The 12800-nt window shown below is 54.4% G+C and overlaps 1 protein-coding gene across 2 annotated transcripts in view; it reads left to right on the forward strand.

The window, feature by feature from the left end:
• The first annotated feature begins 1933 nt into the window (after positions 1–1933).
• The window catches only part of SMAD7 (SMAD family member 7), a 30085-nt gene continuing 19218 nt past the window's right edge, over positions 1934–12800 (forward strand). Inside the window, exons 1-3 of one of the 2 annotated variants that reach the window (XM_039842006.1) lie at positions 1934–3097; positions 4414–4467; positions 10123–10197. In XM_039842006.1, coding sequence (XP_039697940.1) covers positions 2485–3097; positions 4414–4467; positions 10123–10197 — 742 coding nt within the window. In that variant the 5' untranslated portion in view covers positions 1934–2484. The remainder of the gene's footprint in view (positions 3098–4413; positions 4468–10122; positions 10198–12800) is intronic. The other variant, XM_039842015.1, reaches the window with a different exon arrangement.

A 12800-nucleotide genomic window follows, 5' to 3' on the forward strand; every position in this document is an offset into this window, starting at 1 on the left:
AGGAAACCTGTCCGCGGCTGGCGGGCGAGCCCCCACCCCCGGACTCCACCTCCCCCGCCTTCTCCCGCCAGGATGCTGCCCCTCGCAGCTCGTCAGCCGGCCAAATGCATTCCAGAGCTGCGCACAAGACACACTTCTCCAGGCAGTCCTAGAAACCCGAGCCCGGAGCGGGAGAGGGCGGGAGGGAGCGCGCGGCCGCCGCTGAGGTCACATTCGCGCCGCCTCCCCGCCCTCGGCGGCCCGGCTGTTCCCTCCAGCGCACACCTCCCAGGGCCTTGGTCCAGTCCGGTGTAAATGTCTTTTAAACGAAGACAGCGCTCTCCTCCCCCTTCCCTCCCGCGCGGCCAAGGGATCCGCCGCCAGGGTCTTTAAAACAAAACGAATGAATGAAGCGCCAGGGCGAGCGCGCGGGACAGCCACAGCGAAGCTCCACGGGCTGGTTCTAAATCGGGCCACCGACCGGCTCGTTCCGCTGCAAAACTCGCCAGCGAAGCCCGCTGGGTGCTCTCGGGGCTTCCCATTTCTCCTCTGATCGGGTCAAGTCTCAGTGGATTCAGAGAGCCCCTTTGCTCCCCACCTTTACTCGCCATCCCCCCCCCCTCTGCAGACCTAGGAGGGGGTGGCGGGGCCGAGGGGGCGGGGGGAGAAATAGCTTTTAGAAATCCGATCTGTTGTTTGCGAAACACAATCGCTTTTTTTTTTAAAGCGACAGGGTGTCTAGACGGCCACGTGACGAGGCCGGAGCCGGGCGCGCCACTGCGCAGTGGAACCAGCAGAGCAGAGGGCCCGCGGGGGGAGGGGGGAGGAGGCGGCGGCGGCGGCGGCGGCTGGGGGCGGGGGAGGGAAGGGGAGGAAGGGGGAGGGAAGGGAGAGGGAGGCCTTGCGGGAGGCGACGAGCCCCGGGCACACTAGCTCGTTCGCTCGGCGCACGGAGGATCCTGTCCCCGAGCCGCGCCAGCCGAGCCAGCCGGGCGCCGTGCTCGGTCAGCTCGCCGCGCCGGAGAGAGCCGCCGGAGACAGAGCCAGCCTGCCGGCGCCGAGCTGCCGAGCGCCCGGCCCCGGAGCCCCTGAGTGCGGCGCGGCAAGCTCCCGGCGGCGGCAGAAGGACCCGAGCGCCAGGAGAGGGCGGACGGGGGACAAGGAGGCTCCCGGGCGCGACGAGGAGAGTCTCGGAGGAGGAGGCGGCGTGAGGACACCGGGGCCTCCTGCCGCCTCAGCGGGGTTGGGGCGAGCAGCCCATACGGGGAGCCCCGGCCGCCAGGGGAGGGGGCACCGGCGGCCCCCGCACTAGCCAGCAGCTTGCGCCCAGGAGGGCGAGAGCGCGCGACCCTCCAGGGGCCCGCCGCCGCCGCCGCGCCGCCCTCCCCCGCGCTGTCAGCCCCGCCGGGCGCTGCCGTCGCCGCAGCATCTTCTGCCCCTGCGCCCCCGCCAGCCCTGAGGAAGTCCCCGCCGAGGACCGGAGCCCCAGGGAGCGCAGGAGGAAAGACCAGAGACTCCCCTAAAACATCCAGATGCTGAGGATCGAAGCAGCCTAGCCAAAGCTTTCTGTGGATTAAAAATATATACGATTTTTTTTTTTTTGGCAGAAAAGGAGAAGACCAGAGGGGATCTGCAAGGAAAAAGAGGGGATGTAACTCGTGGATACGTTTTTTTTCCACCCCTCAAACGTCTTGTTTTACTTTGTAAACATTTTTTTTAAGACCCCAGCTCCAGCCTTACGGCCCCAGACCTCCAGGGTGCAAGGAGGTGGTTTTCATTTGGGGCTTTGCATATTTGATTCTTAAATTTGAAAGAGCCTCCGTATTTCGCCAGACATCTCATGCGGGGTGAAGTCCACTCGACCCCCTTCCCCGAGTCTTCGTGTGTACGGAATTCGAGGAGATCCGGTTACTAAGGATATAGAGGAAAAAAAGAACCTGTGCTCAAGCTTTTTTTTTTTTTTTTAAATTGCCTGCTTCTCCCCACCCCCAAATTAAGTTGCTTAGCAAGGGGGAAAGAGGCTTTTTCCTCCCTTCAGCCCAGCCGAACGCCTTTCGTTTTTTGCCCCCGCGGATCTTCCATGTAGGAAGCCGAGGCTGGCGAGCCCGACAATCGGGAGCCGCTGCGGGGGGGCCTCTTTTTGGGGAGGCGTTGACCCGGGCAGGCTTCGCCGCCCCCAGGGAAGAGGCAGCCGCGTTCCTCCGGGGTGCGCCGGGGCCCGAGAGCCGCGCACGGCGCGGGCCGCGCGGGGTGGGGCAGCCGGAGCGCAGGCCCCCGAACCCCGGCGGGCGCCTCCGGGCCCCCGCGCGCGCCCCGGCCTCCGGGAGACTGGCGCATGCCACGGAGCGCCCCTCGGGCCGCCGCCGCTCCTGCCCGGGCCCCTGTTGCTGCTGTTGTCGCCTGCGCCTGCTGCCCCAACTCGGCGCCCGACTTCTTCATGGTGTGCGGAGGTCATGTTCGCTCCTTAGCCGGCAAACGACTTTTCTCCTCGCCTGCTCGCCCCGCATGTTCAGGACCAAACGATCTGCGCTCGTCCGGCGTCTCTGGAGGAGCCGTGCGCCCGGCGGCGAGGACGAGGAGGAGGGTGCGGGGGGAGGCGGAGGAGGAGGCGAGCTGCGGGGAGAAGGGGCGACGGACGGCCGGGCGCATGGGGCCAGTGGCGGCGGCGCAGGCAGGGCTGGCTGCTGCCTGGGCAAGGCGGTCCGAGGTGCCAAAGGTCACCACCATCCCCATCCCCCAGTGGCGGGCACCGGCGCGGCCGGGGGCTCCGAGGCGGATCTGAAGGCGCTCACACACTCGGTGCTCAAGAAACTGAAGGAACGGCAGCTGGAGCTGCTGCTCCAGGCCGTGGAGTCCCGCGGCGGTACGCGCACCGCGTGCCTCTTGCTTCCCGGCCGCCTGGACTGCAGGCTGGGCCTGGGGGCGCCCGCCGGCTCGCAGCCCACTCAGCCGCCCCCGTCCTATTCGCTCCCCCTCCTGCTGTGCAAAGTGTTCAGGTGGCCGGATCTCAGGCATTCCTCGGAAGTCAAGAGGCTGTGTTGCTGTGAATCTTACGGGAAGATCAACCCCGAGCTGGTGTGCTGCAACCCCCATCACCTTAGCCGACTCTGCGAACTAGGTAATAAGTTGTTCTGCGCCCCCTTTCCCTACCCCTGGCGCTGAAGTGGTGGGAAAAAGCCCCCGTGGGCTGTGTGTTTGTGCAGCCACCTCTCCGGAGAGGAGTGTACAGTCTTTCCTGGGAGGAGACTTGGGGACAGAAGTAAAGGGACACGGGGAAACTGGAAGGGCATTCCCTGGGGGTTCCCTTACAATTTTTTCGCTCTCGCTCCTAGGGGGGCTATGGGCTGCTCTTGCACACTCTGCAGGCATACAGTTAAAAACTAGACGCTCTCATTTCCGGATCAGCTGGGGGGGGGTGTAGAGAGAAGCAGGGGTCACGCCTCCCCCGCACCCGGAAAGGCGTTGAGGTGTGTGGCGGAGTTGGATTTGGGCCAAGCCCGCCAAGGAAGGCTGGGAGAAGCGAGTTGTAAAGGCTGGGAAGTCTCTGCTCTTTTAGTAAATAAGGAGAGTCACTTCGGGCACAAGCGGCCGGGATACTGCCCTGGCTGCGCAGCTTTGGGGAATTTGGGGCAAATAGGGTTAGGATGGGAGACTGGACTGCGTCTAGTCTGAACTCTGACAGCCCATGGTTGTAAAAGAGCAAGGAGTCCGGAGAAGTTGGGTGTCCCCCACTTTTCCTTTCATCCAACACAGGAAAGCACGGACTTGACCGTAGGATGGCCTGCCCCCAGCGCCTCGGTGACGGTGCTGCCCCTTACTGCACTGGGGCCTGGACTGAGACCCCAGCCTTCTTCATTGCTTCCCTTTTCTCTACGTCTCTGTGCAGGGCGGGGAGGGGTGCACCCTGGGCGCCCACAGATCCTCCCAAGTTCACCTGCACTCTTGGGGCGCGTCTCCCGGGTGGGCTGAGAAAGGGGACCCCTGCGTTGCCGGCGCTGGTGCGGACCGGAGCGGCGGGGGCGGAGATGAATTGCACCCCAGGGGGGCGGGCCGGAGAGGGGAGGGGCGGACGGTGAGAGCGAGCTCCGGAGTTTGGGGACGGGGAGGGGGCTGTTTGTCGCCCCCGCCCTGGGAACGTGAGGTGCGCGGCCCTACCGAGCCGCGGCCGAGCGGGTAGTTTCCTGCCGGGCCGGCCGAGCGCGGCGGCGGCGGCGGCCGCAGACGTGCAGGAGCGGAGCGCAGAGGCTGGCGCCAGGCGGCCTCTTTTGTTTATCTGACAGCTAAATATCAAGGCAATCACCGCCTCGCGGCCCTGCCTCCAACCCCCACAGCTAAGACAAACAGTTGGGCTAAAAGAATGCCTCTGTTATCATAAGTTTCTATCTCTCTCTCTCATGGCTCGGCCTTTATTTTCTCTTACTTTTTTAATTCCAGAGTCTCCCCCTCCTCCTTACTCCAGATACCCGATGGATTTTCTCAAACCAACTGGTGAGTAGATGTTTTTAAAAATATCTTCCCTCTCTCAAGTTAGAAACGGAGCCTCTAGAGCGCGGATTTTTATGTCCAGGCAGCGGCTTGGGGAGGCGCTGGGTTTGCGCGGAGGTGGTTATAGGTTTCCTCTGTTGGAAGTTTGGTGGATTTTTGTGTTTTGTGTTTTTATACATATATGTATATATATTTTTTTCTCTAAAACGGTTCTTAGGTATGCTTTATAGTTTGTTCCTTTTTCATCTATTTGCACTCCGTGACCGAAGTTGGCCCAGTTTTAACACGTGGAATTTGATCCACGCAGAAGTGTCTTGGGAGCCAAATAGGACAGGTTGATGGGAAAATTCGGAGTCTGTGAGTGCCAGAAGAGTCAGTGGGAAGAATGGATAATTCGATGGAAGGGGAGACATTTTAAAAAGGCGCAGAGAAGACTTTGATTTGGAGTAAGAGTTCAGAGAATTTAAGTAAAGGCAAAACCATTCTAACGAGTTTCCTCTGCTCCCGTCCCCTGCAAGTCAGTGCTCCTCCCGGGTTTTCTCAGAATTCTTGGTAGGGGCTATAAAAGTTTTTAGCATAGCTCTGCCTGCCTGTTGCTTTGTCACTGGATGGCAGGGGGCCAGGGCAAAAGCTCATTTGAGGCTGGCACCAGCCCTGTTGAGGTTGTCTGCATTCAACTTCTGGCTGGCAGTGCAGGAGCTCACCCTATGGAGCTAACAGTGCCAGGGAGAAAAAAGGGTCAGCAAAACTGGGACTGTGGGGGTGACAACAAGGACGGCTCCTGTGTCCTGGAGCCCCTTCTTAACAGGGGGAAATTTATTCCCTGGAAAGTAGGGATTGTAACTTTGAAACTTTGTGCCCTGTATACTGGTGCCTGAAAAAATATAATGTTTGTGACTTTCTTTTGCCAAGTTTCTGGGAGAAGAAGTGGAGGGTTGGGCCTCATTTGGCTCTTGGAATTCTACAAGTCCTTCCGCCTCTGAGTTTTAGCTGTTGGGCTTTCCCCCCACTAATTAAAAGTTTTGCTGGGGTGTTGTCATAAATTAAATACTTTAATGAACAGTGTAACCAAAGCCCACAGCCCTCCCGGGACTCCACCGCTCCCAAGTTGGGAAGGCATTGTTGCTTGCCTGGTGCCTGTCTAATAAGTGGCCTGAAAAGCATGTGATATTTTGCTTTCGATTTACAAAACACCAGATAAATGGTCATTAATGAGGAGATAACCAGCCCTCTGTATCTGTAACAAACGTTAACTGAAATTACCAAACTCTGTTTTCTCAAAGAATAGCTTGACTGGGTTTTTGGCTCCAAGACTCAGGAATTCTTTATGAGGTTAGTTCTCCAAGGGGCCATCTCTGTCCGGTTTTTGTTTTTTTTCCTGCAGTCTTCAAATTTGAAGATTTTTCCTTTAAAGAGATAGACCAGTCACTTGGCCCCAGGAGTAAAGACAAATAGGGGTAAAGGTTCCTAGAAGCCTCCTAAAACCATGGAAGAGAAGGAAGGGTTACATTCTCTTGGGTTTCCTGCAGAGATACCAGGGTAAATCTGTTCACCGGATTTAAGCAGTCATTCTGCCAGGCCAGGACCTCATTTTCAGTGAGTAGAGTGATATATTTATTCATTAGCAAGTGTTGACATTAGGTAGCAAAATGTGTGTAAACAGAGAAGCCACAAAGACAGGAATGTGCCATTTCCAAGGGGGAGAAAAGTTCTCCAGATCAGCCAATAGGAAGTGATTAACCTGCCTATCGGAAACTCAAACAGCTGGTTACTCACCCAAAACGCTTTGTTTAAAACAAAACAAAAAAAGAAATGACATGAAAAACAGCCTCGATGTCTAAGGACTTGAGGGTGGTAGGGGACCTCAGGACTTGAGGTTGGAGGGAGGAGAAGCCCCCTGTGGAAGGGACTATTCTGACACATTTGAAGGGCAGCGAGGACTGGGGCTTGTTTTCAGGCTGCTGTGGCCAGAGGTGTTGAGGTCAGATCTATAGATGGGATGCTGCCCCTCATGTTATACGTGAGAGGGAGAGTATTTGGCTGGGGAATTTAATTTAGATCAGCCATTTACATTCTTAAGTTTTGAAGCCCTAGATTGAATTTTTGGTCTTGGGTTACTAGGTGAGAACCCGGCATAAGGTTTTACAATGGACAGCTTTTAAAATCCTCATCAGCTGCACAACTAAGGAAATCCTTTCTGTGAAGTCTCCAGCTTGGCAAGGAGGTGATGGGGAGGGGGCTGGGCCCTGTAGCCTTTGGAGGGACTCTAGGGCCAAAAGTGAACCTGGGAGCTCCATTTTGCTATGGTTCAGGCTATTCTACTGAAGCCTCTGCAAGTGTGTGATCTTTGGAGACCTGGGTGCTAGGTGTTCTTAAGCTAGCAGAATCATCTGAGAAAGAGTGTTAGACACAGCTGAACTTAGGAGCAGGATGGCTGTGCCTTGTGGCAGTCAGAAGTCAAGAAGACTCCCTCCCTAACCCCATCACATGAGGAATAAGAGCATGCTGTTTGAAATTAGATCTCACTTTATGGAGTGGGGGGTGCTGGGGGGATTGCTCTGTAGGCTCTGCTCTTTGTGTTCTCTGTATCCCATGGTCTGAAAGTTTGAAGAATGCCGGGGCGGGGGGTGGTAGTTGCTCGGCGTGCTGTACCTGCTTAGGCTGGGGACCCAGGTGGCCAGTGCTCATTGGCACATGATGGAGCCTCCAAAGCCTAGTTGAGAAGTCTGGGACCTAGCCTTCCTTTTCCTCTTAATTTAGTCTACTCTTAACTTTTCTGGGCCTCTTTATAAATCCAGATGATCAAAAAGTTAGATTAGGTGGTTCCTTCATTCACTCATTTATTGGTTCATTCATTCTGGAGGCCTGATGATGTGCCTGCCTAAAAATATGATGATTCCAATGCAGTAGATTCTCCTTCTGTGCCCAGGGCTGTGGATTGGGGCAGAGCGGGGATACCTGGGGTATACTGCCATTGGCGGTGGCCCAGCTCACTGGGTGGCGTTGGCAGCGGTGGTTCCTCTGTCCTGGACAGTACTTAAAAGGAAGCTCAAAACTAAGTTGACAGTGGCTCTTTGGGAACCATTATCTTGGTGAGAAAAGTGGGATCCCAGCCCTTTTACCTGGTACTCTTCTCAACAGCTTGTTCCAGGTTCGCATCTTCTAGGGCTCTGTTGCTGCTGGGAGAGGGGAATGAGTCTTTCTCCCACAGCATCCAGCACTTACCGGGTACTTGGTAATGTTCAGCAGTGGATAGGAGCCAAGAATGGCCTCAGACTTCTGAGTGTGTGCCAGCCTGGGCTCTGGGGAGTGGGCAACACAAGCAGAAGCTGAGACCCTGACTTCAGAGATCTGTCTTGGCAGAACTTTCCTGTGGGCAAGCGATGGAGATATGGCTTCTTTGACCTTTCTTTGCTAAGCTTGGCAGTAGCTTGAGGCCAGTCTGGATGCTGAATACTGTCTCAGCCTGACTACCTGCAGGAAAGAGAGTGAGGACTCTGGTGGCCTGGGGAGGAAGAGCTGTGGGACAGGGGCTGAGCTCTTGGGTATGGCCCAGCTCACTGGGTGGCCCCTTGGGCTAGTCAATGACGCCTCAGTTTACCTGGGTGCCAGTCAGACAGGTATACTTTGCTACTTCACAGGGGTGGTAGGGAGGCCTAATTAATGTTTGTAAATCCTCCTGAGATCAAAGGCCCTGCAGAAGGGCAGAGCACCATTTCATAAAAACGCTTGTGGTTGCCAGTGTGGAGCTGGCTTACCTTTGATCTGAGACAGGCCGACACCCTGAATGTGGTCCCAGCTATGCCCTGAGATGCCAGGCCCTTCCTTTGAAACACACCTTGCCCTGGGATTCAGCCAGCCAAAGCTAGGTGGGGGGAGTGGCCATGGATAAGTCATCATGTTTAATGTGGGGTGTCTTCCGTTTGGGGGTAGGTAGCAGCCTATCTCTAGAACATGGTGAAGGCCATCAAAGTAGTTTGGAAAGTGCAGGGTATACACCATTTAACGAGCAGCTCCATTTCCTGTGTCCCCTATTGTTTTCCATTTGATTAAGTGTATCCTGTAAAACTGTATATTCCTGTTGGGAACGATACTTTACGCTGATAAAACGAGATCATACACAGTCTTTTCTCTCTTCTGCCTGCAACCACTCCTCTGCTTCCCCCTCCCTTGTTTAGGAGAATTCTTGAAAAGTTGTTCTTCCAGACTGAGAGAGAATGCCTGCTGGAGAGGGGTTAGAGAGAGACTTGAGGGGTGGGGGTAGGTGGGGGACAGGCAGTAGAAACCAGAGGTGGTTTGGGGCAATGTGTAGACCAGGCCCCAGTTCTCCATCTGCCTTTATCAGGGAGTGGACATGGCTGTTGGGCTACCAAAGGGCTCCCAGGGGCTGCTGGCCTCTGGGCTGCTCTTTTGCTTGACTTACTGTTTGCCAAGTGGTTCCAGTGGGAAATTGGGAGTGCACATCCCAGGGACATCCTGCTGGTGGCCTGGCCTGGGGGGAACTGACATTTGCACCATCCACCCTGTGCATTTGCCGCAGAGTTGGGCAGCACTTTGTCTGAGCCAGACTTTCTCTGTGGATCTCAGTACGTTTGGCATCTGCCAGGTGAGCAGAAAGCTTACAGGGTCTTGTGTATTTTTGTTTCCTGGGACTAATTAGTTGTGGTTTGTGGGCATTATTTTTTGTTTTAATTGCTTAGAGGGAGGTTGTCGAGTCTATTTCTCAGCTAGATTTGTCATTATCCTCATTAACATTTAGGTCACTGTGCCGAGTACCTGAGGGTGACAAAGACAGTGAAGAAGAAGCTTATAGTATAGGACAGACAGGATCTGAAAGTAAAGGATCCAGTAAAGACAGCAGGAGGAAACTCCAAGTGCTGGTGCCAGAACGATTTTATAGGAACTGAGGGCAGGGAGCCTTGCAGGCCTGGGGTTGCCCGGGAAGGTTTCCAGAGACATGGGGAGTGTGGACTAGGCCTGGAAGCAGGTAGAACATTTCCCCTCTGGCTGGGAGCCTTGCCCAGAATGTTCTGTCTTGATCTGGTGGTAGCTCTGCACAGGTGTAATCATGACTACAATGCATGAGTTGTACTTGAGATGGGTATGCTTTCTTATACTTATTAGACCTCAGTTAACAAGGAAAGAGAGGTTTCTTTAGCCCAATGACTGTCTTGATAAAGTCCTAAAGAGCTGGGAAGTCTATCTTTAAAAAGATGAGGGCCGTGAGAGTGGCAGAGAGGCCGCTGGATCCAAGCAAGGAGACTGCCCTTGATTTTTCTCTGAGAAAGATGGCGGGGATACAGCCACCAGGGTGGAGGGAACCTGGGCCTCCTTTGACCTTGGCAAACTCCTTGGTTTCCTCAATGGGGGACTTGCAGTACAAGAGAAATTCCAGCCGGTCTGTGATCGACCCTGACTTGACTAATGATTAACTGCCTGCCCAAAGCCCAGACGAATGACAAGGTGCTGTGGTCTGTCTGATGATGGGCAGCAAGGCCAGAGCAGCCCATTCATAATCAGTCTCGCGGCTGGGAGTCAGCTGCTTGGAATGTGTGGTTTCTCTTTAATGCTGTTTAGAATGTGCTTAAAAATTAATCTCGGTGTTTTTATTTATTTATTTGTGTGTTTATTTTTCCTCTCCCCTTTTCGAATCCGCAGCAGACTGTCCAGATGCTGTGCCTTCCTCCGCTGAAACAGGGGGAACGAATTATCTGGCCCCTGGGGGGCTTTCAGGTAAGATGCTTTCTTGGATTTTCCTGGCGATTCCAAGACCTCTTAATTATTGGAGACTGGTCTGGTATTCTCACTTTTCTGTGCGTTAAACTGGGTGCATCATCCTTGGTGACTCTGTGGCCCTTCCTTCCGCTTGGCGATCTGAAGTCCCTTGCATATCAGGACACTCCAGAGATGAGAAAATGGGGTCCATCTGAGGACTGTGTTGTGCTGTGTTTTGTGGTGCTTGTTAAGCAGCTCCAGGCTTCCATTTAGTGACTTTGGTGTCACTAGTTCTAGATTCCAGCTCTTTTTTTTTTCCTTCTCTTTTGCTCTTTGTGCATTGGGTGCCTCAAGAGGGGTGGATCCTACCTCTCAGGAACTTTTTGAGGACACATCCCGTGTAGGATGGGCGGTCAGAGTAGATGTCCTTGATGTTTCTCTGAGCCCCGATTCCCAACCAGCCTAGTGCAGAAGGCTGTCGTGCATGTCTGGGGTCGGGGGCGACAGGGTTTGGGCACCGCAGACAGTGGGCGTTGGCACCACTACCCTGGATGGAAGGTTTTCCTTAGTGCTGGAGGGTTATGGGATTGGATGAGGGACACTGGGTAGCGGAGCATCATTTTCCCTGAGGGGCATGATAAGAAAGTGATAAACTTGGAGAAACTCATTAGCAATGTAACTGAGAGGCATTTCCTTTTTTATTTATTTATTTTTTCACACGACATCCTGTTTCTACCTGTTTTTTCCATCCCAGTGTCCATCAGTAACCTGGAAAAAAAGGAAAAAAAAAAAAAAAACTCCAGCAGAGTTCTGGGCATTTCTTGCTTTTGGGACATTGGTTGTAGGATCATGGCAGCTCAGATGGAAGCTGTAAAACTGTCTTTGGGCGTTGGGGGCGTGCACAACCAAAACTGTCTTTGGAGACTGTGGCATACGCTGTTTTGGGAGGTGACTAACTGGTCAAGCGTCTCTTAGGCTCAGTTCATCCTGGCCAGTTCCCTCCCAGGCTGCCCTCTCCAGGAACTGAGCTTGCTGAGAATGTCTTCAGGGAGACGTGTTGGTTTTCATTTCTGTGCAGTATATACTCTGAGTGTTATCGGAGACAGAGAGTATTGTTTACTCAAAGCTCCTCATGAGAACTGCACAGGAAAATGAGGGACCCAGAAAGGGGAGAGGGGCTTGGGGGGGTGAGGATGGGAGTGGACCAGAGCCCGCCAGGAGGCAGGACCCCTCTGCAGCAGCATTGGAGCTGCGTCTTTTCTGCTTTCTAAGGCTAAGAGAAAGAAAGAAGCCCAACGAGAGGAAAGAGTCTGGGCAAAATAACACACTCAGGATGTTGTTAGATGGTTTTATTTTTTAAATCCTGAGGGTACAGGGAGGCGCCCCAGCCCCTCCGAACCACATGAAATAAGCAAGGGAAGTGGTAGCTTTTGAAAGGGGACTGTTCGGAAGGTTTGTCTTATTGATAACATCTTGTCTGTCTCCTGCTGGAGGAAATGACGACACCAGACTGAGCCACCGGGCTGAGTGCCTCCCTTCTCGGCCCCCAGAGAGCCAAACAGTGTGACCCACTAAACGGTGTGCCCCCCACTGCCCCTTTTGGGACGGGTGGGCTTTATGTCCCCAAAGCTTTTCCAGTCCTAGAAAGAAACTGAGGATAAAACAATTATTAACTCTTCCCCACACCCCCCAAGGTAATTGCAGCCATTTAGATTAATGAGAAGCTGTTAGGAAGGAGCCCTTGCCTCTGAAGGGATCCCGTGGTTTAACAAAACTGCAAAAAGAAAAAAAAGGGGGGGGGCTCCACATGAAAGAGCATTTGTTTTGAATTTTAGCTCTTGATTTACTAATTCCCAAGGCTTCAAAGTTTGAGCTCTTTCTTCTTTCCCTTCGAAGTTGGAGTAGTTTATTAATAATGTGCCGTGGGGGGAAATTGAAGAGACCGTATTTTGGGTGGCTGCCAGTGGTTTGGGGGTATCTGGAGGGGAGGTGATAGGCATGGAGAAAACCCGGGGTTACACCATCTGCAGTGAGGATGCCCCCTCCCCCCGCAAAGATGATTGTAGCGGCCCCCGGTCCAGGGCAGAGGGTTTCATAAGGAGAAAGCCCGGACCTCCTCCTTCCCAAGAAGTTTGATCTTTCCTTGGGGAGGAGGGTAGCCTGAGTGTGTCCGCCTTGCAGAGGATGAGGCCTTGCAGAGGATGAGGCCTCTGGCAGCTGTGGGGGCTGAATAGGGCAGGGGCAGGGCTGGGGCCAGGTAGGAGGGCCCTGCCAGGTAGGGGGAGGAGCTAGGCGAGGCTGGAGGGTGGGGACCTGTTTTGGGGAAGGGGACAACTGGGCATCAAGGTAGGGAGCAGTGGAAACGCCCACAAGGATTTGTCCCCTTATCCCCCTTGAAATAACCTCTCTGAGTGTCTCTTTCACAGGCTCTGTGTGCTGTTTGCCTTCCTGTCCTGCCCTGGCTGAGAGCAGGCTTAATGAATGGGGCTCAGTTTAGGGTGGGAGGCAGGTCGGCAGCGGGAGCCAGGGCTTGATTCTCTTGGCACAGGAAGAAGGGAAAGAAAAAACAGCCGAATGTGAAAATGTGGGGCCTCGGTGGTGTGGGGATGGGGGTGTGCTCA

The sequence above is a fragment of the Pteropus medius genome, unplaced genomic scaffold, assembly GCF_902729225.1.
Source record: "Pteropus medius unplaced genomic scaffold, Ma_sr-lr_union100, whole genome shotgun sequence".
NCBI lineage: Eukaryota > Metazoa > Chordata > Mammalia > Chiroptera > Pteropodidae > Pteropus > Pteropus medius.